The following is a 25,008-nucleotide window of genomic DNA, read 5'->3' on the forward strand; positions in this document are numbered from 1 at the left end:
CCCGTCCCATCAAGCCCTTGTCCCGTCGCACACTACTCTGGTTTCCCTTCTTGCCCTGCTTGCTTGCTTTTCCCCCCGCCAGAAGGCTCTCCTGCTGCTGCTCGATGGGGATTTACATACTTGCCTGGTTGGTCTGTTTTGGGATCCTGCGGCAGTAACGACGAAAGCAACGCTCAGTTTAGTTAGTACACTCCTGTAGTTACCTCCATGTGGATCCGCCATCGCCGTCACCCTCACCGTTCAGTTTTTTTAAATAAAATAAAAAGAAGGTAAAAAACGGAAGAAAAAAAGAAAAACGCTTCGGATCGTCAAAAACCATCCGCCGCTTTTAATCTTGGCAGAGTTCCACCAATTAGGCCTGCCCCTGCTACATCATCAGGCTAACCATGCTCATCGCATGCGACAAATTAAACACAGGACAAATGGCATAAGTTGCTGCCGAATTATGAAGACATCGGCCTGTACAGAACATGCAGCTGTCAACGCCAGAAATGCTACAATCGTTAAAGAGGGAGCAACAAGGTGCAATTGCAGCAAATTACAAAATCGTAAGCATAATCCAAGAAAGGCTACAATTTCGGCCCTCAGAAGGCAGTACCAGCTTAACTGAATTCAATAAGACGTTAACGACAGCAAATTATTACTTCCTGATCTACAGATGCAATGCTTGCCGGGCAGAATACATATCACATCAAAGTCATACTGCAATTACAGCGGCTCCAGAAGTTGGAGGAAGCCCAAGGAGTATGTTAAGCTGCAGATGTGCTCGACCATATGATAATGAAACTGAAAACAAACCACCTGGACCTAATTACAGCGGCTTCAGAAGTTGGAGTAAGCCCAAGGAACCATTACCATTCAATCTCCAAAGCCTGGCAGATACAAAACTCTAGCAAAGCAAGTGCTGAAGCCGAGGAAAACTGTTTCCAGGAAAGTAAGGTTATGATTAACATTTACAGCAATTACAGCGGAGTTTCATTCCTCTCACGATTCACATCATCACAGAGATGAATCCATGTGTGAGTTGTATATCCTAGCACGGCAATATTGGTGAGATGCATCGCTTGACTTCCACATGCAGCTACCTCTGCAAGTAAAACCACCGTTAACTAATTAATTAAATTAAGAAGAAAAAAATAAGCCGCACGAGAGAAATTGAACGGTACTTTAAAGTCAGAGTGTAGGACATACAGAGGCTCACCAAACACATATGTCGCTGCGAGATCTCCACAAGGTTCTTACTGCCATGATAATTGCTTGTATGCTGATCTTTCGGCATCCCAACTACCTTCAGGTTCCTTCCTCTTTATTCCTACACCTTGCATTTGGTACATTCTCGTTTGTTCCTCCACAAAGGCTTGTGGCGGTGTGATCAAATTTTGTCTGATCGATGAAGGCACTCTTTCATCCTTCCTTTCCATATCTATACTCCCAGGGCCGGAATTAAGATCAAGCCCCTGTCTTCTCCATTTCCAATTACTGTCATGGCCATCACTGCTGCTACCTTCAGTCAGATTTATTGTATATGGCCTTGCATGCTGGGCAGGCAATCCACCAGTTGACCCAACAAGTGCTGGGGCGAGGGTTGGAAAATAGGGAACTCCTGCAGATGCAGAATTGGCATACGATGTCGATCCAATTGGAAACCCTGGTGTTTGAAGGTGAACACCGGGAGTATAAGGAAATCCTGCATATTGATATGCAGGAGGGTGAAACACCATGGATTGTGAAGTGGAAATAACAGGAACCCTGCAGGAATCACTTCTAAATTGGGCACCGTCTGATGCAGGTGCAATGATCCTCTGTGTTCCAGGTGCCGTTTCAATTGGGTATGGGTGTTCTCCTCTAGTAGGCAAAAACGACTGTAAAGCTACAGGAGCACATGGGTTGGCAGAAGCAAACCACGGTGACATGTTACCCATTTCAGCATTGCTCATTCTAATACCAGCAACTTGAGGTAGGAATGGTATGCTGCTAGTGCTTTTAGACGATAGGCTCCTTTGTGCAGGTTCTGTATTAGCTTCATCAAGGCATGGTCCGTTATTGAGATCAAAGAAGTTCCTTGAGCTATTTGTATCAGCATTGGAGAGAGGTCCTGGCATTGGTCTTGCTGGCAACATTGAGATAAATTGGCTATTCTCCACAACTTCATCAGCCCTATTAAGGTCAAGTTCAATGCCAGCACTTCGTACACGACCATCGCGACTTCTAGTGTTGCCAGACTCAGAACCGGTTGTCTGAGCAGAACTCTGTGAGATATCTTCCTCGAGAACTTGGTCATCTGCTACATTTAGATCAATGTCAAAAGCTGGACGAGAATGCTTCCTTGCAGCATCAGATGCTGTAATATCAGGTGCACTGAGATGCATCCCCAAAATCTTCCGCGGTTCTGCCGGACGAAATGCACTTGTAGCAGCTGAACCTTTCCACCCAGCCTCAGGCTTGACTCTTAGTAGGTTCTCAGGAGGCACAAAAGGTCCTTTAGCTGGAGCAGCTACTGTTATTGGGGCAGGCAGACCACTTAAAATAGGTGACACAAATGGAGAAAGACCAGGTAAATGCATTGCAGAAGAAGATATAACAGGAGATGTAGCTGGCTCAGAGTGTATCCCCTCATCCCCAAGTTCATTTAAATCAAAATCAAGCTTAGCTGTACCATTTGGCTTGCCCTTGTCTGCTGCTATAGAAGAACCCTCATCTGACGAGACACGGTCCTCTTTTCCAGCTACATCATCACTCGGTTTCTTTGAACTTTGCTTTGCACTTTGCCCAGTATGATGAGATATGAGGGCTTGAGGTTTTACATGACTACTTGATTCGCTGCAACTGTCTTTTGATTCTTTAATCCCATTGGGCACATCTAGGGGTAATACAACTACCTTGTTAACATCAGCTGACGAGGCAGTAATCTGACCCTTATTTTCGTCCTGCTTCACCACTGTGTTACCAACCCCCAAGACTTCAGTCTTCTGCGGATCCACAGGCACTGAACACACTGAAAACTTCAAATCCAATTTACCAGCAGCACTGTCACCACAGGTATCGGTGCATTCTGACTGATCAAGTACGCCCACAAGTCGCTTCTCATCAGTTGACTTAAATTGGGCATGGGCTTGCTTATCAGGAGCGCACGATGGCAACACCTCTGCAGGGGGCAAATCTGAATTCCGATTTGAATCAACCGAAATACATTGGCCACCTAAAGTAACACCGACATCAGGCCTGCTTGTGCAACCATCTTCAACTATCGCACGGACAGCACATGCCTTACCACCTTCACCTGCAGAAAAAATGGGGCATTACATTCCATATAAACCTTAAAAAAGCATACAAGGACATATTTGAGTTTTGATCACAATTACCTTGTGAAACAACGCCAGGTTGAGAAACAAACTTGTTCAGGTGCTCCTCTTCTTGGTTATCAGTATTTGCAGAAGATTCGACAGCCTTGGAGTCCATATTATTTTGAGGTGATGGCCCAGTAGAACATTTATTGTTTTGCAATGATATATTATTTCTCTGTTGTCGTTCCTCTTTTGATATCAAAGAAGCATCAGCTCTCTTTTGCTTCTCCGTAATGACTTTCTCAACATGTGCCGGCCCTTGTTGCTCAGAGAGGACAACGTCAGATTGTACTATTAACTTTTCGATGCTGTCACCTTCACAACCAATTTCATTTGCAGTTGAGTTTCTGGGTGATGTTGATGGAGAAACCAATTCAGATTTAGATATTTCTCCAGCCACGCTGGCGAGAAGATTCATTGCTGTATCATCTCCAGTTAGCAAAGAAGGGCCAGCTTCAGAGTATTTTATTTCAATTAAAGCATTCATAGGACTGAATGAGTTTCCCTTGGTTTCACTTGAGCAGACACCTTTCTCATTGGCATGCGATGAACTTGCAACTTGTACTGCACATGCGTCCTTAGCAGCTTCCTCAGTTGTCCTGCTGCGATATTCCTCCAATGGAGCCGATGCTGATCTATCAGCTTCCTCAGAACCTGCAGCTCCTTTAACCTCATTGCTATGCCAAGACTCGGCATTAGCATCAGAAGCTAGCTGAGGCCGGGGATTTTCAGTCTTCATTTTTACCCTACGATCATTCTGTTCATGCTTATCTGCAAGCACAGGAGATGACGATCTACTGCCAGTGACAGATGGGTCCTCAAATGAGCCTCCGCTCGCACTTCTAGCAGGGCTACGACCTGGATTTGGAAACCGGACAATCAATCTATGGCTATTACCGTTATCCGATGGAGTGTCACCTCCTTTTTCGGATGCCATTCCAGATTGCGGTGATTTTTCCTGGAACGAGGAACGATCGAGTGAGGTAGATCTTCCCACAATAGCTTCTTTCTGTATCCCAGAACCAAGACGGGCACTGCTTGCCCTTCGATGGACACGTGAAGTGCTCCCAGAAGTTTTACTAGCATTGCCCGAAACAGCAGTTGAACTTCTTGCATCCTCCTTCCAAGAAGAACCAAATGTTTTTGCATGATCACTAGAACATGAGTGGCTGTTGTTCAGAGATTGGCTTGAACTGCTGCTTTTCTCCTCTTTCACCGTTGGCAACTCAGAACCGCCAGTTGATTTGCAGGGTAGGTCCTTCACGTTGGTTGCGACACTTGCTGGTTGCATGTGTTGCAATTTTGAGGAAGCATCAGCAGCACCAGGTTTAGCTGCCAAAGCCTTTGAGGACGAATGATGGGAATTTTTTGGACTGGGCTCACTTGAGCCACATTGTCTGTTTGCACCATTAGAAATTTCTGGAAACCCTTTCCCTGACCAGGAAATTCTACGGACTGGGCTCACTTGACCAGGTACTACAGGTTTGGCCTCATTTGACTTCATCTCGGCATCAACACGCTTTTTCCAGTTATCAACAAGACACTTTGCCTTCTTCTGTATCTCTGGATTTCTATAGCTACGCAGATGATTGACCGATTTCCCAATAGTGCAACTTTGTAAGGCAATCAGATTTATAGGCAATTTTGCTAAAGCACGAAGCAGGGCCAGAAGAAACTCTTCTACAGGCTTATCTGTTTCTCTAGGACTACCCCCTTCACCAGACTTCCCTTTGTGAGTCTCTTGAAGCCACTCATTCAAGATAGGAAGGCCCCTTAGTTGCACAAATCTCCCAAGGCAATCAGTACTTTCTGTAGCTGCAATAATATCTGCAAGCATCACTCGACCAGCAAGGTCTATCTTCCGTTCAATTTGGTCAAGCTGCATGTACTTAACTAGTTTGTCAACTGCTTCGGCGTGAGGAAGTCCGCCTTTATCTGCAAACTTTGTGATCTCAGACTTCATATTGTCCACTTTGAAGTTAACCAATTCACCATCTTCGACCTTTAGGGGACGCTCACGGTCTCGCTTAGCTGGATCAATTCCTTGCTCGGTTCTGTCCCTCTTTCTTCCTTTAGATAAACCACAACTTTGTGCATCATCTGAACCGGATTTCTGCTGAGGAGATGGACCATTTAGCCGCTTTGGCGAGCGTCCACCTGACTGAACAGCAGCATGCATTTCTAACCTTGTTCTATGCAGAAGTCGATTTACTTCTTCCTGTCGTTCCTGATTGTAATTTTCAGACATAAGCCACAGAATATAACACGGAAAAAAGAGGAAGGTAATTATAGAACTTACATTAATATAGTCCCTGTCAGTAAGCCACCATAAACACTTGTTGTCGATATCATATACACGGCGACAGACGAATGAAGAAATTCCAGCTGGCAGCTCAACACCTTTGCGTAAAAAGGCAACTTTGCAAGGATGCAGCAGAGAGACAGCAGATGTCTCGTCCTGGTGGAAAGAATAGAATATCTCGTTTGGTGCAGCGTTGACCTGTAATCCCTTGTTAAGTTTGACGTCGGCAGATCTATATAGCCAACTTACGCGTAACTTGGGAAAGCCTTCTTCTTTTTTCTCTATCCAACGTATCAACCCAATGAAAGGAGGGACATCAACAGCCTGAAAAAGTGCACAATCCCCAACTCGAAATTCACGCCCGTCCTGCAAAATAAGTATACAGTTTTGTTAATTGTTTAAGAATCAAAAACATCTTCACAGCTCCAAAAGAATAGTGAATGAGATTGCTTAACACTCTGGGAACACATCAAAGTGAGAGCTGCAGTTGAGCATTATTGCAACCAGAAACAGAAAAGAAATCTCCTTATGATAGCCCAACAGCTAAAATAAGGAGTTAACTATCTAAACGAGTCATGTTGCAAAAGCCGTTTCAACTAAGACGTTCCAAATAAGGCATGTTTCAAATATTAATATGTAACTCCTACTTATAAGATGATACTCGACTCGATGAATTGGTTGTGTCAAGCATGTAATAAACATTAAAAATCACGCTGCGGCGGAACATGCAACTGCTATCTCACCTGAAAATTTGATTACTAAATCAGGCCATGAAAAAAAGAATCAGGCATTCTATATAAATGCTCAACATCCAAGACTTCAGTTTCATTTCTATCATATTTTCCTGTTTTTCCCAGCCAACACTTAAGTTTGATAACATTAGCAAAGTGACAAACAACCGAGGATGTAGAAACAGATGGTGAACCGCAGTATTAATGAAGTCCAGAACAATTAAGAAAGATCCGACTTGCGCCACGTGTTGCATACGGGATCCAAAATTACCACCGCATGAACGGTATACCCACTTACTTCTAAGCAATGAACGAACAGTATGCTAACAATTATTAACATGTGTACAGCAAGGCCATGTATTCGCACACGCATTACATTTGGAGATAAAATTTTCACAATGAGGTGCACAAAGGATTAAATTCAATCATAATAAGAAATCCACGATGCGATATTAGACGTTAGCGATAGCGCACGATGAATCGAGTACAGACCATGTTTACCATAGCCTCCAAACTCTCAACGCGACGGGAAAACTAGTAAAATTTGGAAGCAGAAACATGGCAACGATTCGATGACTCCAGCATGTCCAATATCTTCTAAATCACATCGAGCTTAGCAAATCCCACCAAAAGGACGCACCTTAATGAAAGAGTCTGCTGAAGCCGGACGGGGTGAATCAGCGCCTTCCTCCTTGTGGGTTGACGCTGGGGGAGTCGTCGGTGCCGGCGGATAAGAGGTCGTCCTGAGCGGAGGAGCGGAAGAGCGGGGAAGAGGAGAGGATGGTCCCTTTGCCGGTGGTGGTGGAGCTGCCTCTACGCGAGTTGCTGGCCACATGTGCCGAAGGAAAGGTCGCCGCTTCCCGCAACCCTCACCGCCGTCTGCGCGCCGCCCATGCATAGCCTTGCTGCATCTTCCCGGGCGCCGCCGATCCCTCCTCGCCGACCCCCGGCGCCGCGCTGCACCATCACCAGATCACCGCCGCGGGGGCCGTTAACCCTAGCTCCGGAACCGCGGATCCGCGGGGCTTTTTTCCTCCATGCACTTCCGGATCACCCGAATTCGACTCGGCCGGGCCGATTCGGGCGAAACGCCTGTCCGGGCACCGCAGATCGGGGGTCGAATTCGGCGGAAATCGCCTCCGGGCCGCGGGGAGATTTGATCGGGAATTTATGGATTCGGGGCAAGGGGGCTGGGTCAGCGAAGGCGGGGGCGGTCGGGTCTCGATCTACGGTGGGGCGGTGGAGGGCGAGAATGGCGATTTGGGGGAAGATTTGGGAGGAGAAAGATGGTTATATGGAGCACGGCAGCAGAGACGAACGGCGAGCGAGATTGGGGAAGAGGATGATGGAAGGAGAATGCGGGGGTCGTCCGTCCTCCGGAGAGGAAAGAGGGCAGGGGCGTTTCCGTCAATTCCGCTCGCCACGAAGATCCCCTGTGCTCTCTGCTCGCCGCACGAGGGTCGCTGCGCTGTGGGCCTGATGCGCGCTCGCGGTGTGCGAGCGGCGGGTGGCCGTAGCGACTGACAAGGGAGCTGACGTGGATGCGGTGGGCGCGGCAGGACAGGTGGTCCGGATTTTTTGTACGGGCTCCGCCGCTCGCGGTCGAGTTGATGTGTCACTGACGTCCGGATCCGCGGCCTCGGCGGGTCCCGCGTGGTAATGAGGCGGGCGGGTGGGAGTTCGGGTGCGCGGATCGCGACGCGACGCGCCGCCGTGCAGAAGGCCGGGGAAGCAAGCAGCAGCAGCCACGGGCGCCTCTCGCTGCCTTGTGGGGCTTCCTAGTTGGGTCCCACGTGTGTTTCCGGAAGCAAAGCAGTTTTTTCCTTTTTTGTTGAGCGAGCAGTTTTTTTTTGTTGCTTCGCCAGGAGTGGGAATGGGCCTCTCGGTTTCCTGGAAGGAGATATATGGGCCTGTCGGCTCCGTGGTTATCGGATGGGTGTCAGCGGCTGGCACTGGCTTTTCACGGCAGCGGAGGGGTAAATGCTGTGTCCGTCCTGACCTAGAGATGATGGAAAACCGGGTGAACCCAAACCCGGCCTTTAAACTTCACCGGATTGTCGTGGAAATTTCTCCTAAGAAACCACATACTGAGATCAAATTGCACAAAAAAGATAGAGAACACCAAGTGGATCCAGCATTTTGGGATCTAGATCAAAGAACATGTAACCCAAATCAAAGGAAAAAGAAAATCCCCAAAACTGGATTGGCAGTTGTGATTGGTGAAGGCCGCATCGAACTCCCTAGTGCGGCGAGTGCTGGTGCGGGGCGCCGGGGAGGAGGAAGGGTGCTCATGTGTTGGGGTGCAATGAGGTGGGAAGAGGACGGCGGCGCGAGGCAGGAGAAGGGCGAAAGCAGACGCTAGTGTTGTACCCTCCAGATTTAATGGCCTCGTAGTTTCAAAACGAAAAATATCAAATCCATCAATCGACTCCAAGCTCCAAGAGAGAGTATTGGGTGTTCTCAAGTATGATATTCTGTCGACACTCCCAACTCTAAAAAAACACCCCATAAAGTTCATATAAAACATCTTAAAAGTATTCCCTCCGATCCACATTACTTGTCGCAGTTTTGTCCAGATACGCATGTATCTAGACGCGTTTCATTGTGTAGATACATGCGTATCTAGTCAAAGCTGCGATAAGTAGCATGGATCGGAGCGAGTATCATATATATAAACCACGCATCCATGTCAAAATTGCATGTTAAAATCGATCCAAGTAGGAGGGAGGGACGGTTGAAATCGGGCTATGAATACACTCTATTATCATTATAGGTACTGAATACATATTCTTTTTTTATCTGACGCCATGAATCAAATTTAAATTAGATCTTTTTGAGAAATTCGATTTTCATTTAGGAATATTTAAGTGTTTTGTTTCCTGTCTAGTTTGGGCCTGGCGAGGCGAGACTCCGGCCAAGCCCAAATACCAGCGATGGGCTTCATTGCTCGGCCCGAATAAACAAGATGGGGAAAACACTGCAAGCAGGCCGCGTTCTTTTCCCCACCCTCCGCAAGCTTGTACTGCCACGCGCATCACCCCGCAGAATCTGCGCCCAACTCGGAAACCCCACACGCAGCTCCTCCTCCCCCACTCCTTCGCCGGTCCGCCCCCCGACGCACCTCGCCCCGGCGGCCCGGCCACCCTCCTCCCAGTCCCACCCCACAACCGTCGGCGGCAGCGGCGGCGGCATGGAGGCCGGCGGCGAGGAGTTCGCGATCGGCGTGGTGATCTCCGCCAAGACCACCCTGGGGGAGGAGTTCGAGGGCCAGATCGTCTCCTTCGACCGCCCCACCAACCTCCTCGTCATTCATATCCTTCCCAAATCCCGCCTCTCCATCCTTTTTGTTTGCTTCCTCCCCGCTATTTTTTGCTTGCGTGGTGCGTGGTTGTTTTTTGTTTTCCATGACGGCGTAGATCACAGGAGGGCGTGGGCCGGGCGGAGAGGGGGGAGCGGCGGAACGTGCGGGTGCTCAAGGCGAACTACATCCAGGAGTTCTCCGTGGTCGGCAAGTTCGACGACCCGCTCGACCCGGCCGGCTGCGTGCTCGACCTCGCCGCCATCCACGCCAGGGAGGAGGCCGCCATCAGGTGCGTCATACTGCATCCCCAGCCTTTTTTGGGAGTACTGTTTTAGTCATTGCTAGTTTGGTACGTAATGTTTATTTTTATCTTCGTTAGATTGACGCTGCGGTTGTAATTTGATCAACCAACTCGGGAAAACATGAATCAAATGCATACATATAATATTGGACACTGTAGTCAGTTAGTCACCAGAATCATTGAGCTTCCAGATTAGTCTTCAACTCTTCATCTGCAGAAAAACAAATGGAAGAAGCAAACTGAACAACCTCGTACCACATGTTCATAATCCGTGCACACACACTCCTCCTAAAACTCAGTTTTGGATTAAAACAATCTGCACTTTAGAAATGGCTGCATCTTTCTCATTTACCAACACTGCAGCACTTTAGATTAGCTAGGCTGGATGGCTGGATTGCCCAAATCAGTGGTCCTTCCAGAATTATTTTCATTACCTTTTCTCACTACCATCTGTAACGAAAAAGCAGCCTTACTAACTCAATAGCACTTTTTGAGAAAGGGGAAGTATGGCTAGTAGCATATGCAAAGTCATTTGAGTTTCTGATGCTCTATCCGGAATCAACAGGTAGTTTCCAAATTTTGTTCTCATCTGACTACATCTCTTGATCCAGGAGGCTAAGAAACATAGGTTACGATCTCTCAAATTTTGGATGCCTAAACCCCCAAACTCCTGACTAAATAGAACCGCACTTAGCATGGTGCTACTTGTGATGGCCCTCATTTGACTGTTGATAGCATCAACACCCCACCTAGGCAACTTGATGGTGGTCTATTTCTGTTTGGATAGTTCTGAAGATGGCATTTCATCAAACACCAATTAGGTAAAGTTTGAGGTCGGATGTATCTTGTAAGCATAAAGGAAACAATTTGGAACTGGTATAGGTACTGCTACTTTAGATTTAGATTAGAGAGGAATCGATTTAGTATTCTCTGTGGAATTACATCCATGTAAATTGGGGCAATCAGTAGCTACCTGTAAAATATTTGCAAATCAGCTGCTGAGCTTAAATTATTCACTTATTAGAGAAAATCATGTTTCAACAATTAACACTTATGATTTTCCATGGTGGAGAACTGGAGATGAATGGTATTCACATTTTGAGGTCTCACGTTGTTTCTTATCATGGCTTGATCCCCATAAGCACATAAGTGATGATTTTAAATTCTTTGTTTGTACGATCTTAGGAGAACTGTTAAGCTGACCTAAATTAGAAAGTTAGGGAAGTATTTGCTTCAGCCACTGAAGCGTTTTCTTGCTTCTCTGTCTGTTAACTTGATAGATGATGTTTGACTTCAGATTCACAGTTGAGTTACTAGCTTTTGGGTGTGTTTTAGTTAATGAAAAACAATCATTACGGGGTTGAATATAATACTTGGGTGATTTGATGTTTAATTGTATGGTGATAATAATCGCTCAACAGGTTATGCTGTTCACTACGATGTGCATGAGCGCTGCCAATGTCTTTTTGTGACACTGTTTTGGTGTTGAAGAGCTAACAAATTGTTGATTCATCATTTTGCTTATTACATTGGTCAGTAAGGATTTGTCCCTCGCGAGCCTTTATTTGGTCTCTACGGGATCTACCATTTATGGTGATACGTTGCATCAAGCTTAGCATTACTATTTAGGAACCAGCAATTCGCTTCCATGGTGTTGTCTTCTGTACTGCAACATCTTGGTTTTCACACTGTGTGCAATGATGTGCAGGCAAGCTGAGATTGAAGCCGAGAGAATTGGCGTCGGTGTCACCCCTGAAGCTCAAAGATTATTTGATGCATTGTCCAAGACGTAAGTATGACACTTCCGTTATATGTTTTCAAGTAGAGTAAAGTGCACCAGAGGTCCTAAAAGCATACAGGGGTTGTCAGGTTAGTCCTTTTAGTATGAAAGGGCATCTTTAAGTCCAACTATTGCAGTAAGTGTATCACTGCAGGTCCTGCCTGGGCAAATCGCCCATACACATGTTAGGTTGACATCGCCATGTAAACTAATGGTCCATGTGGGCTAATAACCAAAGGGCAGACTAATTTGGAAAAAAGCCCCCTGGAACATCTGCCTTTCTCATTATTTGTTTCCCTTCCCCTTTTTCTCACTGTATGGCTTGAGTCGACGGGTCGTTGCCTTTCGAATATTCATGCTTTTGCCCATGCGTCTACAAAGCAATTTTTATGTTTGGACTCCATAGTTACAAAACATTTAATTTTCAGGACAAGGTTGGGCAAATATTTATTAGTTTTTTTCACATCTGTTTGTATTAAGCTCAGTTTGTAATGTGTTATCCCCCCCCCCCCCACCCCCCAGGGTTGTATGGATAAGGAACTGATTTTTCTTACGCTCTTTGTATATTTGCGAAAAAAGAAGAATGGATACAAGCCTGCATTTCTATATTTACTGCGGGACATCAAAATCTTCTGGTTATGACCTGTTGACCTGTTCAGCTGTTCTGTTCTAAAGAGCTGGAAACATCCATTTGCAAAACCTTGCTGATATGTGTCACAGCTTGTTTATGAGAGCTTTGTTTTGTTTAGGGTGTGTTTGGTTTGAACCCAATTTTGCCCTACCAACAATTTGGCTTGCCAAAAAATTGGTCATGGTTTTGCTTGCCCATGAATTGGCCAACTTTGGCCAAGGAAATGAACTAGAGTTGGCTTAAGGGCATTGGCATGCCAAATAATTGGCAACCATCCGAACAAAGACCAGTTTTTGGTCAATGACCAAATTTTTTGGCATGGTACATGTTGGCTTCAATCCAAACATGCCACCTCCAGGTGTGACAACTGTTTATACAGAGCTATCCTTTGTTTTGAGAGGTTTCTTGTGGTGCAGTTATTGTTGATCTGGTGGCCCAGCAGGTCGTTTGATTTCCTGTTTGTTTCTATGTTATGTAAGGCTGGTGCTGCTGACTTAGTGGAGCCTTTGTAACAAAGCTGAGCAAGATTTTGTTTGTGCGATATAGAAGTGCAAAAATAGACTTTTCTGGAATGGGTTATGACTTATAAGACTACAACCAGCGTCAACCTTGCCCTTGAGTAATAATGAGAACACCCCCTCCCCCCGTCTATTACATGGGTGTAATATTTGTGGTCAGATTGCTTAGCCTTGCTATGTTTTTGGCAAGGTTGCTCTAGTTCTCAGATATCTTTCATGGTTTGCTACAGTTTGCCCACAATAAATTGGTTGTGTTCTGTATGGTTTACTGGGATTTTGGAGCATTTCTACATTCTAGAACTTTGTTGGTGATTTGAGTTTGTTCATCGGTTCTGTACCATTTCTGTGTTATTCATAAGATAACAATTCGTGTTGTTTCACCAGGCTTCCAGTTCATTGGGACAAGACTGAGATTGTTGTAATGAAGGAGGTCCGTGTATGCAGTCCATACTTGCCTGAAAATGTCAGCGGTGGAACATCGGCTGCTAATGAACGGGTTAAGAAAGTGGTAATGCTTCTATGCTTGCAGATCAATGTTTCTACTTTTAAACATCTGAACTAGGAAAGCGACTAATCATTGTTTACCCTTGTTTTCTTTTGGTTTGTGTGTCTTGTGCAGCTGGACTTTGAAAGGAAAAGACTACATGTGCGTGTACCTGGCCAACTCTAACTTATTTGGCTTGACAGTTTTTCACCTTAACTCCCCCTGTGCTCTAGTCTGAAACATACCTTATTTATTTAATCTCATCAGTTGGATTTCCCAAAAAACAAATTCAGCAAATGCATGGCTTCATAAACTCACACCAACTAGCTACTCTATATTCTGATTGATACCATGTCCTTGGACAAATCACAGCACGTTCTGCTGTTAATTCAATTGCTTGTAGTAAAAGGTGTATGACTGAAGTAAGCTAAGGAAAGAAAATACTTGGTGGCACTAAGAGAAGGGGAGGCTGTATGAGAATTATGAAAAGGTGGGGAGCTAAGGCGAAACTGAAAATTACTTTCGGTCTCTGGCTGGTGGGCAATAATTCTAGCTTGTTCTGTTATACTCTTGTTTATTTTTCGATTCATGGTATGGGACTTGGATAGTGAAAGATGCAAGCATGTAACTTTACTTCCCATCCGCGGGAGTGTTCAGTTCGATTGTTTCTGTGATGCCATATCTTGTTCAAAGTTTTGTGATGCAGATGCATATTTGGTTCTGTGGTTTAGGTTATGTTGATGTGTAGTGGCTACGAAAATTGCATATTTGCTTCTCTATCGAAGCTGGGCATGCCGCATCGGGATCGTGGCCGGTGGGCTGCACGCTCATGTATTCCAAACAGCCCACCAGTATTACCTCTGTGTTTCGTTTCCGCAATGGTCCAATGGCCCATGTCATTTTCGTAGCCCAACTTGGACCTGAGAAAGATTATTCCTAGGATCATGACAGCTACGTTTGGCCCATCATAACACATGTTCCAGTCCAAATTAAGCTGGATGAAAAATGTTTTTCCAGCGAATAAGCTTATTCGTTGAAAAAATAGAGGTAGAAATGTAATATATTTTTATTAAAAGTTTAATCAATTTTACTGGTCACCGCAAGATTTTTCGACTCGTAAATAGTTTCGTTGGCATTAAACTTGTAGCAACCATCTGAATGAATCTCAGCAAAAGATAAATGTGCATTTTCTAAGTCTTGAATCCAAATGTATTACTGCCTCCGACCATAATTACTGTCGATTACTTAGTACAAAATTAAATCAGCGATACTTATTATGGATCCGGAGAGTACGACCCTCAGCAATAAGGAGGGTTGAACACAAAATTTGAATCCAGATCTTGAACATAAGTAAGAACAAGAAAAAATAAATCCAGATCTTCACCGTGGTCCAACGCCCACATGCTAGCACAAACAATTTTGGACCGTGTGTGCGGGTTACACTACAATAAACGAAACCATCTTTGCTAAGCTCAATCCATACGAACAAATTTTTTAGCATGAGCCGAGAGGATAATACTCCACCAGGCGACCTCGTTGCTTTCGTTGACACCCTAAATAGTTGGGGCAAGGCATCTCCACTCAGAAGTTTGTTCATAACGCACACTGTCAGTAACGTACTTTCTCCGTCTAACAAAAAAGATGTCTCAATTTTGATTAAATTTGAATGCTCTATACACTAAATTATGTTTAGATACATTCAAATTTTGATAAAATTAAGACATCTTTTGTTGGACGGAGTGAATAACATGCTTTTTCCACTGCCGCAAGTGACCATACGATAATTAAGATGAACAAACGGTCATAAACGCGCTAACAGTTAGCAATGTTTTTTGTTGTAATCATTTGCTAATGATCGTACTCCTTAGACCGGTCAAAACACACCGTCTAGCAGTGCTTTTACTCCCGACACCTTTATTTGCATGCAGAGCACTAAAAACTTGGCTTTTTGCGCAAGAATCATGCAGTGGTACGGGGTACCAATGTAATGTTTGTACATTTCAGGATTTTTCTGGGTCGGCAATCAATTTCGTAAACCATCATAAATGCAGAAAGTTCTGCGTGAGATCCTTCAATGCAAATGCATTTGCTTCCAGAGGTTCCGTACAGCTTTTACTCCCTTCCCCCATTTTGCTTCTCCTGCACCCACACTCATCCAAGAGCTACACTCCACACGCCGAAACTGCCAACCGCTTCATTGCTCGTTTCATATGAAATCATTGCATGGCCGAGATCTCCATGGACACCTTTTCCAATCAATGCAAATGCTCCTCTCTGTGGTAGTACCCCAGCTCTTGGAGAGATATCACCGGAAAACAAAACAAAATTATCTTTCTAAGCAAACGATAGAGGTCGCTTAATACTAAATTACTACACGGACAGGGTCAAGGATCTCTCTGTAGTCTGTCCCTTCTGCATGCCGACGAGAGCTCCCAGAGCCAGTAGGCCACAGCATGTCATGTGCCCTCTGCAGATTTGCACGTACGGTGATGTTGGTTCAAAGGGAATAAACAAAGGAATTTTACGGGTGAAACGGTGAGCCCGTGACTAATCAACAGCCGGGGACAGAGTGAGACCGGGAAGAAAAGCAAAGTGCCGCAGTAAGGAGCGAGGGGCACGGCAGGGGCACAATGATAGGGGACGGTACGGCGCGGCTGCTTTGAGCAGTACAGGTCAAAAGCATCCCCTGGCATGCTCTTGTCACGCCTGATCGCCCCAAGAACAAGACATGGCAAAGTGTAAAAAGAGAGCTAGAGGCTAGTGCCCGGCCCTTCCGTCCGGTTCGTCCTATCCTCTGTACACTTGTACTACTGGACCTGTAGCCATGTCATGCTAGCAATGCCTTGCTAGTCTCGGTTAAACAGACACAATAATTTTCTGTCACAGAGGCTGCATTGATGTTTCTCACTACGATTGTAGTATCTGCCCCAAGGAAAACCACTGGTGCTAGCTGCTGGTGCACGGCCGTGGGAAACCTTGCAAGCCTCTTTCTTCACGCACAGTCCATGAGCCGAACCGGCCTCAAAGCCCGGACGGCAAGGCAACGACGTCACTCACGTCGCAGCACGCAGAAATCAAAAGCGGCAACAACCGGAAGGAAAGAAAAAAACAGAATAGCCAATGTGCATGTACAAACGTCCGAAAAATGCCCAAAAGGCCAAAAGATTGAGTCAGCTATATATCGGACTCTACTAGATCCGCGTCGTAGAACGGCACATATCCCCGGTGATCTAAGAGTAGCGGGCATTAATTGGTTTTCCTACTAAATAAATAAATAAGCAGAGTACATTAATTGTTTTTCCAAAAAAATATATGACAGCGTACATTGACTTTTTCCCAAAAATCAATCGATCAATCAATTGCAATTCTAAAGATTTCGATGATTGCTCTCTCAGGTTCGGTTTGCAGGACCCCATGACCAAAGATTGGTTTTGTAGATTGAAATTTCAGATTTCTGAACATGGTGACTTTGTACACCTGAATATAAACACACATACACGGAGAGACGCACGCACATTTGGGTCCAAATCCCAACCAAGAACCCAAGATTTTTCACCTCTACAGTCCACAGTACACGCACAGTGGAGATTCGCACGGGTCGGAAAGGCACAGACGCGCAAGGACAAGATAAATGCGGTGGTTTTGGATTTGGATCGCTGCCGCTCGCTCTGCTTCCGCGTTGTGCAGCGTAGTGGCGTGAACCGTCTGTCCCGCAAAGGAAACAGAGCAAGGACGGCCCCAAAACTCCCTCCCCTGCCCTCCTTTTTGACCGCTTCCGCCTCTTCCCCTCACGGCTCCTCTTACTTCCTTCCCATCCACCCCACCGCTGCCGCCGCTGCTGCTGGTACTACTGCACCACACGCTAGCGCTCGCCGCTGTCGCTGCTGCTGCGGCTGCTACTTCTACTCGCCTCGCCCCACTCCGCGTCTCGCATTTCATTGCGGGTTTTGCGAGGGAGGGAGGTTTCGGCAGCGGGCGGTGCTTTGGTGCTGCTGTGTGTGTGGTGGTGCCGTGTGAGCAGCGGAGATGGCCGGAGGAGGAGGCGGGGGAGGGGGAGGGGGAGGCGGGGGGCAGAAGCAGGACGACCTGGCGCCGCACCCGGTCAAGGACCAGCTCCCCGGCGTCTCCTACTGCATCACCAGCCCTCCTCCATGGCGTGAGTAACCAACTCAACTTACTAACTGACTCCCTCCCTCCGCATTCATTGATGATTTGATTCATTCCCCGTCGGTTCCAGCGGGGTCTGGGCAGGGTTTTTGGGGGTGCGTCTTTCTGTGTCTGCGTGCTTTTCCCGGGTTGCGATGGCGACGCCGGTTCCTGGCTTGCGCACGGGGTTTTGCAGTTTCAGTTCAGTTCAGTTCAGTTCAGTTCAGTTCAGTTCCTCGCGTCGTTTTCGGCGCGGGGAGTGGGGAATGGGTTCGCGTCGCGGGGTCGCGGTCGTGGTTGGTGAACTCATTGATGCTCCTTCTTCGCTCGAGCTTTTGGTCTGCGAGGAGGAGATAGATACTGCTGCCCAGATCTGCCTGGGCTTTTCTGTTTTTCCTGATTTCTGTCTCGGATATTCTCCCCCCACCCACCCGCAGAAAAGTTGACCGCCTTTACGTTTTGGTTCGGTCCCGTAGGCAGTTTATTTAATGAGATGCCGTATTAAATAGTACGACTATGCGTTGCTAATCTCGTTCCTGAGATGCTGCAGAGGTTTGACTCTTGTCTGATGCTGTTATTGCTGGTAGCAACATCGATATTCAACCGATGGGAATTTGCAGGATGGTCGTATGGGGATTCTTGTGTATTTGTTTTGCTGCTCTTGATGCACAAGTTGCAGGCTGGTCTCTGAATCTGCGATCCACTATCGCTGTCGCCTTGACCCATGTCAACGTCAACGTGATTGAGACTTCGACTCTTACTTTTGTGGATTGAGTATTGAGGAAATCTGGTGCTTTATTTGAGATTTTGTAGGGTAATCTTGGTGTTAATCAAACTCATGCGTTGACTCAGTTCAGCTTTAGCACGTGGGCCAGTCTTTTGTTTTTTTGTATAGTATTTTTATTTTGCAGTATATTGTTGCTAATACATACTACTTGGTGCATTGCATGTTATTCATCCATTGAATTCCTACTCGCCATGTTGGTAGGTAGTTCCAAACCAGAGGTCCGTATCAACACATCGTTATCACTTTGAGCTGCATTGATTCTCCTGTTATCCAGTAGGAGATTTTCATTTTTAATGTTTCCAGGCAGCGGTTGCCCTTGCTTTGATGCTGCTGATGGAAGGATGTGACGGCTTTCTCTGGCCACTATAGCATGGATCTTGTACAGAAGCTCCAGTACAAATAGGAACATTAATTAGATGGTCATATGATCCATTTTGTTGGAGTGCGAATTCTTGTTGGGTTTGAGTCCTTATAGTCTGGGTCTAACCCGAGTCAAATCAATGTGTAAGGCTAGGTCTTAAAATACATGGCCAAATCCTAACCTGAGTTCTATACACACATGAGCCATGAGGGGTACACCTCTAATAATTACAAACGATTTATCTTCCTATCTTGAATTCTGATCCTAAGTTCTAACACGAAACATGCACACTGATTAGTAATCCTTACAAGGAAGTTATGCTATGTTACTTCATGAAAAAAAGCTTCAAGCTTGAATTCTCGTCATGGAGAAATAATGAGTAAAATGTCCTTGTTATTCCAAATGTTGACTGAATGATTGAAAATTCGCTGTATGATTGCTCGTAATGCAGCTGAAGCTGTTCTGCTTGGTTTCCAACATTATCTGGTCATGTTGGGAACTACTGTTATCATACCAACTGCACTGGTTCCGCAAATGGGAGGAAACAATGTAAGATTACACATTCAATCTGTTCTTTTGCTTTGGACTGAGGCCATTGAGTCATTGATTAATAGTGTTTCTTCCTTCCTTAGGTGGACAAAGCAATTGTTATCCAAACACTGTTGTTCGTGGCTGGAATCAACACCCTTTTGCAGAGTTTCTTTGGTTCTCGATTGCCTGCAGTGATTGGTGGATCATACACCTTTGTTCTACCTACCATCTCGATCATACTCGCGCAACGTTATGCCAATGAACCAGATCCACACACTGTATGTTGAAAAGAAGAAGCTTATACTTACTTCCTGATATCGTTTTCCTACACATAGACCTGATGAATCACCTGTTTTTTTTAAGAAATTCCTTCGAATCATGCGTGGAACACAAGGTGCTTTGATCGTTGCCTCTGCACTACAGATCATAGTTGGCTTCAGTGGCCTTTGGCGTAATGTTGCCAGGTAGGAATCTGAACGATCAGTAATCTTTCTTTCTCAATCAATAGCTGCTCCACAGGATCTGAAAGTAAAAACAATCTAGCAGAAATTAGTGCATTTAAGTTCAAATCTCTGATGAAGTTGTATATACTGGTTTTGTTTCAGATATCTGAGTCCGTTGTCAGCTGCTCCTTTGATCGCACTAGTTGGCTTTGGACTTTATGAGCTGGGATTCCCATCGGTAAGATTCAAGTATTGTGTTACTACTTGCTAATTGCTATTTATTTAAGCATATGTTTCTTATGTTTGAACTATGGATACCCAGGTTGCCAAGTGTGTTGAGATTGGTCTGCCTGAACTTATCCTCCTGCTGATCTTTGCAATGGTTGGTCTCAATTTTTATGCATGTGTCTGTTTTGACTCCACACCCTTTTGTTATCTAGCATCTGTATGTGCTCTAACCGCACTTTTCCTTCTTTTTAAATTTTTGCAGTACCTACCACATGCTATAGGCATGCTGAAGTCTGTCTTCGACCGATTTGCTGTTCTATTCACGATTCCCATAGTGTGGCTCTACGCGTATCTCCTCACAGTTGGAGGAGCATACAGGAATGCGCCACCAAAGACCCAATTTCATTGCCGCACTGACCGTTCTGGACTAATTGGTTCTGCTCCCTGGTATTGTCATGCATTTTTTTAAGACATGCTCGTTCCATCAATACCAACCTTACTGTTAAAGTAACATGAATGCATCCCGTCTTTTCTACTACAATCACAGGATAAACGTGCCATATCCGTTTCAGTGGGGTGCTCCAAGTTTTGATGCTGGTGAAGCTTTTGCAATGATGGCTGCATCTTTTGTTGCTCTGGTGGAGGTTTGGCCCCCATGCTCTTAGAACTATCAATTTCCCATGCTTTATATGCACTTATTTGTAATTCTTAAATAATGAAGCAATCAACCCCCTAACTCTTATATCTGTAGTCTACTGGTTCCTTCATTGCTGTTTCGAGATATGCAAGTGCCACACCTCTCCCGCCTTCTGTACTAAGTCGTGGTATTGGTTGGCAGGTAGGTGCTAATTCGACATCTACTATATATGTAACTCAGCAGCTTTCAACTCATGCAAAGCCTATCTAACTCTTCTTGCTACAGGGTATTGGTATTCTTCTGAATGGGCTATTTGGGACTGCAAATGGATCTTCGGTATCGATGTAATTATTATGTACTCCGTAAATCATACTGCAACCTCTTATACCATCACTTCTCCCATTAAAAATTGCTTCTAATTTCAATTTTGATCCAACCATTATTCTTATATGTAGTGAAAATGCTGGGTTGCTAGCATTGACACGTGTTGGCAGCCGAAGAGTAGTGCAGATATCAGCTGGTTTTATGATATTCTTCTCTATTCTTGGTGAGTTCGCTTCCAGCAAATATAGTATTTTGATTCTTCTCCAGGTCTTTGGATGTTATCATATTTTTAAGAAGATTTGTGCTAGGTGACTATTTTGAAATACCTATAGTATTAAATTTCTTTTGTATCATGATTATTTTGAAATACCTATGTTGCATCCTGTTATGTATTTGGTGCAGTTCTATTGTGCCCGACTTATTTTGCTTCGACTGTAAGGTTGTAGGGGTGTGTGTGTGTGTTCATATGCTCACCTACAGGTTTCGTAGAGCTTCTGTGTATATTCTGTCGGTTATGTCGGGAAAATATGGATAGTAATTGTTCGCACAATAACAGATACATTGATGTTTACAATACTGCATGTTGCTTGACATTTCAAGTTGGTGCCTATATTGAATTTTATCTCTAACCTCGAGAACAAGTATACTTATGTTTAATTAATCATATTTCCTTGTCTGCCCAGGAAAATTTGGAGCTGTATTTGCATCAATACCTGCACCTATCTTTGCAGCTCTGTACTGTGTCTTCTTTGCATATGTTGGTGGGTGATAAGCTCCAGGCTACCTATGTTTGCATTTGTCTTCCAAATTACCAAGTTTTCAAACTATAAGAGATTTATATTTGTGATAAAAAGCTGTGGCGTGATCTTTTGACAGGTTCTGCTGGGCTTGGTTTCCTTCAGTTCTGCAACCTCAATAGTTTCAGAACTAAGTTCATCCTTGGGTTCTCCCTTTTTATGGGCCTTTCAGTTCCTCAGTACTTCAACGAGTACACATCTGTTGCTGGTTTTGGCCCCGTCCACACACGTGCAAGATGGGTATGTAACAGTATAATGACTCGCACATTTTATGTGAAGTAGTACTTACCATCTGTTTCATCTACATGTACAGTTCAATGACATGGTGAACGTACTATTCTCGTCAAAGGCTTTTGTTGGTGGAGTTGTTGCATATGTGCTGGACAACACTCTTCACAGGCACGACAGTGTAGTCAGAAAAGACCGCGGATATCATTGGTGGGATAAATTCCGGTCATACAGGACTGACACAAGGAGTGAAGAGTTCTATTCCCTGCCATTCAACCTGAACAAGTTCTTCCCTTCGGTGTGAGCATATCATGTGATTAGTGCAAGATACTGAGGTTACCTGTACCGTATGTTCCCACTTCTCTGGAAGTGGCAAACTGTTGGGCCGACCTCCCTTGGTATATGGAAATCCTGTGTTCTTAAACAAGATGGAAATCCTATGGTTTGAACAATGAGTTTCATTGGCTTACTAAAATCACCTTCGTTATGCTAGGTTACTGCTGTATATTTGGCGACTCATTTGCATATTGGAAGTGCATATTGGGTACCTCGTGTAACCAATCTCATTCGCAAAACAAAGTCACCTATTGACAGCCATTGTAGTGCAACTGCTGTAGTAGCTCTGTAGAAATCTTATCAATGTAGTAATAATCTGTATGCAGGCTTTAATAGAACAACCAAATTACATCCTTTCGAAGTTGCTATGTACTAGTAAACACTAAAACCATTGCTGTCGAGTTGTGAAGGGAATGTAGGTAGTGATTGATTAATTGGGGTCGAAGCATGTTTGATGTTTCCAGTAACTGGTAGACAAGAAATATTTTTGGGTAGCTATGTTTCTGTTTCTTCTGACCTACTCTACCTAATTCTGTGCGTGGTCTTTTCTGTATTTTGTTAGCTGTTGGTAGCTGATGCTGACAGAACCTGTGGACTGGTTCTCCAGATTAGATTCACGGAGTAAAATAAAGAAATGAAACCCCTCCCTCTTAAGTAAATTCTGAGATTTGGGTTTCCTACGCTCACGTTTATTCAGTTGTCGACGTCTTGTTAGGGCTTTCACCTTTGGAATTATTCTTGTAGTTGGGACTCTGTATTCCTGGTTTGCTTTCGCATCCGTGACTTCACAGCCTGGATGCATGCGTCTGTGCATCATTGCATTAGTGATTTTCAATCATACTAGATTGGATTCTCAACATTCTGTTTTCGTTGTTTACGTCGGCGCTTGTGATTTTATTCAGTATACATTATTCCCATGTGATGCCATGGGACTGAAACCATTGCAAGTTATGGCAATCTTGAGACCCTCCGATTCGTAGCGAGCTGGTTCCCATATGGACATCTTGCATGATTGGTGGATGTGTCCTCGGAGTCACTCGACGGGGCGACAAATACTATATTCCTTCAGAAAAGAAGCAGTGGGGTAGGGGTACGATTGTTAAGTAGCATGGTACTTTAGCATGTGAACCAGTTTATGAGGCGTTCCTAAATTATTGTCATGATTTTAGTTTAAATTTGCACTAATACTGCGACAAGAATTAGGGAATACATGTTGACATGGCTCAAATCTTTGTGGTATATCCTTTTCCCCCTGTCGACCATCATTATTCACAGGTATGCAAAGCTGTAGAAGCCGTTTCTACCAGACCAGCAAATTCCAGACAGAGAAAGTATGTTCGTTCCCTTCGATTCAAGGAGCTCGTTTGGAGCTAGCATGCACTTCTTCTTTATTTTGGTGTCCGGAATCAGCTATTGATGCCAAAATGGCAAAATCGTGGAAAGGGGCAAAGCTGCAGGAAGCAACGAATTGAGGAGCCTGATTGCCCCATTTGGCCATTTGGTACGGATCAGGACCACCCCCCACGGCGGATCATCGCTCCCGTCCACCGTCGACAGCTACGAGATGTTCTGACGGCCCTGGAGCGAAACCTGACAAAGTAGCCGACCCAGATGCTGCCAATCGTCACTGGACTGACACGCCATCAAGCAGAAAAAGGCCACGGCAATGAGTAGGCTGGTAGGGTTAACACGTAGTGGCCCAGAGCATGTGGCAGATTTTACTAGGTTAGCAGGCTGATTCACTGCCTGGTTCAGAGTGAAGCTGCGTTTGGCGTGCCCGTTAGTGGTAGATCAGCACCGCGTTCCTGCAGGATGCCGTCCATGCTGGTCCCTGGTACATCAGCACTGAGTACCGATTTTTTGTATCGTGACAGAAGGCCAGGTTTTTTGGGTCCCGTTGCAAGGCTGGTCCATGGAAGCTAAAATATAGGAGGAGCCTTGTCTGGATAAACCAAACGGACGGTTCAGGTCAGGTGCAGTGCATGCATACAGTACTACGGTAAAGTCTGTAGGCTCGCATTATTGGGAAAAAAAATGATTTGGAGTGGGCCGGATATGCTTGGTTCACGGCGCATTCGCGTTGTGAAACCATCGTTTCGGTTTCGTCCTGTGTCGCTGCCAGAAAAAGGAAGAGACGGGAGAAAACAGTCGGCAGCCAAGCATCGTTCATCCTCTTGGCTGGATCATGTGAAACTAGCCGTACAGCAGCAGCACCCGCCGGATTTAATTCAGCCCGTTGGTATCCAGGCATGCCCATTTGCCCCCGACGGAAGGATTGACTGATCTATACGGACAAGACATCACATACATACATACATACATACATACATACATACGCCATCGGCATCAGGAACCTATTAGAAATTTACAAGGGGAGACTTCCTCGCGTGAATGAACAGCAGCACATTGATCTATCACCATTCCCCTACACTCTACTACGACTCGCCTCTCTGGTCTGTTCATACACATGGGCGAAAGAGTCCCACGTACGCCACCGGCTGATCTGATCGACAGCCCTGAACACTGACAAGTGACAACGAAGGCGCCCCGAGAGGAGCTTGAAAAAGAAGTTGTAAAATCAGCAGTTCCTCCTCTCTCTGGAGGGCGGCGGCGCGAGCTAGACGAGACGCCAGCTCGGGCAAGGCAGCGGCCAGCGATCGATTCGATCTATTGGACGGAATGCACGTGGTCTCTCATAAATTTCCGGCATTACATTGCGATAGTCCGTCCGTCCGTCCGGGACGCGCGGGCTCCGGTCGATGATCTTTGACACTTGACAGTGACACCACGCAAGCGAG

The 25,008-nt window shown here is 45.3% G+C and overlaps 3 protein-coding genes across 4 annotated transcripts; 2 read left to right on the forward strand and 1 right to left on the reverse strand.

Moving 5' to 3' along the window:
• Positions 1-528: 528 nt before the first annotated feature.
• On the reverse strand, positions 529-7,746 carry LOC100838793. Of its 2 annotated transcripts, none has more exons than XM_010237830.3 (5): positions 7,018-7,746; positions 5,644-6,012; positions 3,363-5,571; positions 1,202-3,280; positions 529-1,087 (listed from the first exon to the last, which is right to left on the reverse strand). In XM_010237830.3, exons 1-4 carry the CDS (start codon positions 7,273-7,275, stop codon positions 1,239-1,241), a joined length of 4,878 nt encoding a protein of 1,625 aa, XP_010236132.1. In that variant the 5' UTR covers positions 7,276-7,746; the 3' UTR covers positions 529-1,087; positions 1,202-1,238. The 2 variants fall into 2 exon arrangements, with proteins under 2 accessions (XP_010236132.1, XP_010236131.1); XM_010237829.3 differs by having other exon boundaries at positions 1,192-3,280.
• A 1,648-nt stretch (positions 7,747-9,394) lies between these two features.
• On the forward strand, positions 9,395-14,071 carry LOC100839097 (protein LSM12 homolog). Its single transcript, XM_003570621.3, has 5 exons — positions 9,395-9,688; positions 9,799-9,967; positions 11,688-11,768; positions 13,293-13,416; positions 13,528-14,071. Exons 1-5 carry the CDS (start codon positions 9,568-9,570, stop codon positions 13,576-13,578), a joined length of 546 nt encoding a protein of 181 aa, XP_003570669.1. The 5' UTR covers positions 9,395-9,567; the 3' UTR covers positions 13,579-14,071.
• Positions 14,072-17,077: 3,006 nt separating this feature from the next.
• LOC100825114 (nucleobase-ascorbate transporter 6) lies at positions 17,078-22,471 on the forward strand. Its single transcript, XM_003573059.4, has 14 exons — positions 17,078-17,548; positions 19,138-19,235; positions 19,319-19,495; positions 19,581-19,681; positions 19,823-19,898; positions 19,983-20,042; positions 20,151-20,335; positions 20,436-20,532; positions 20,640-20,726; positions 20,811-20,869; positions 20,981-21,072; positions 21,533-21,610; positions 21,726-21,886; positions 21,960-22,471. The coding sequence occupies exons 1-14, from the start codon at positions 17,419-17,421 to the stop codon at positions 22,176-22,178; spliced, it is 1,620 nt and encodes a 539-aa protein (XP_003573107.1). The 5' UTR covers positions 17,078-17,418; the 3' UTR covers positions 22,179-22,471.
• Positions 22,472-25,008: the final 2,537 nt, after the last annotated feature.

The sequence above is a fragment of the Brachypodium distachyon genome, chromosome 3 (genome assembly GCF_000005505.3).
Source record: "Brachypodium distachyon strain Bd21 chromosome 3, Brachypodium_distachyon_v3.0, whole genome shotgun sequence".
Taxonomy (NCBI): domain Eukaryota; kingdom Viridiplantae; phylum Streptophyta; class Magnoliopsida; order Poales; family Poaceae; genus Brachypodium; species Brachypodium distachyon.

What these genes read in the sequence shown, in the direction of transcription:
- LOC100838793 (XM_010237830.3), bottom strand. Translation starts at nt 7,275, where the DNA reads ATGCATGGGCGGCGCGCAGACGGCGGTGAGGGTTGCGGGAAGCGGCGA. An exon ending in CAGCAGACTCTTTCATTAAG is followed by an intron (nt 6,013 to 7,017) that starts GTGCGTCCTTTT and finishes CTTATTTTGCAG; the next exon opens with GACGGGCGTGAATTTCGAGT. An exon ending in ACCTGGCGTTGTTTCACAAG is followed by an intron (nt 3,281 to 3,362) that starts GTAATTGTGATC and finishes TTTTTTCTGCAG; the next exon opens with GTGAAGGTGGTAAGGCATGT.
- LOC100839097 (XM_003570621.3), top strand. Translation starts at nt 9,568, where the DNA reads ATGGAGGCCGGCGGCGAGGAGTTCGCGATCGGCGTGGTGATCTCCGCC. An exon ending in AGGGAGGAGGCCGCCATCAG is followed by an intron (nt 9,968 to 11,687) that starts GTGCGTCATACT and finishes AATGATGTGCAG; the next exon opens with GCAAGCTGAGATTGAAGCCG. An exon ending in TTTGATGCATTGTCCAAGAC is followed by an intron (nt 11,769 to 13,292) that starts GTAAGTATGACA and finishes TTGTTTCACCAG; the next exon opens with GCTTCCAGTTCATTGGGACA.
- LOC100825114 (XM_003573059.4), top strand. Translation starts at nt 17,419, where the DNA reads ATGGCCGGAGGAGGAGGCGGGGGAGGGGGAGGGGGAGGCGGGGGGCAG. An exon ending in CTTTTGTTGCTCTGGTGGAG is followed by an intron (nt 20,533 to 20,639) that starts GTTTGGCCCCCA and finishes TTATATCTGTAG; the next exon opens with TCTACTGGTTCCTTCATTGC. An exon ending in AATGGATCTTCGGTATCGAT is followed by an intron (nt 20,870 to 20,980) that starts GTAATTATTATG and finishes TCTTATATGTAG; the next exon opens with TGAAAATGCTGGGTTGCTAG.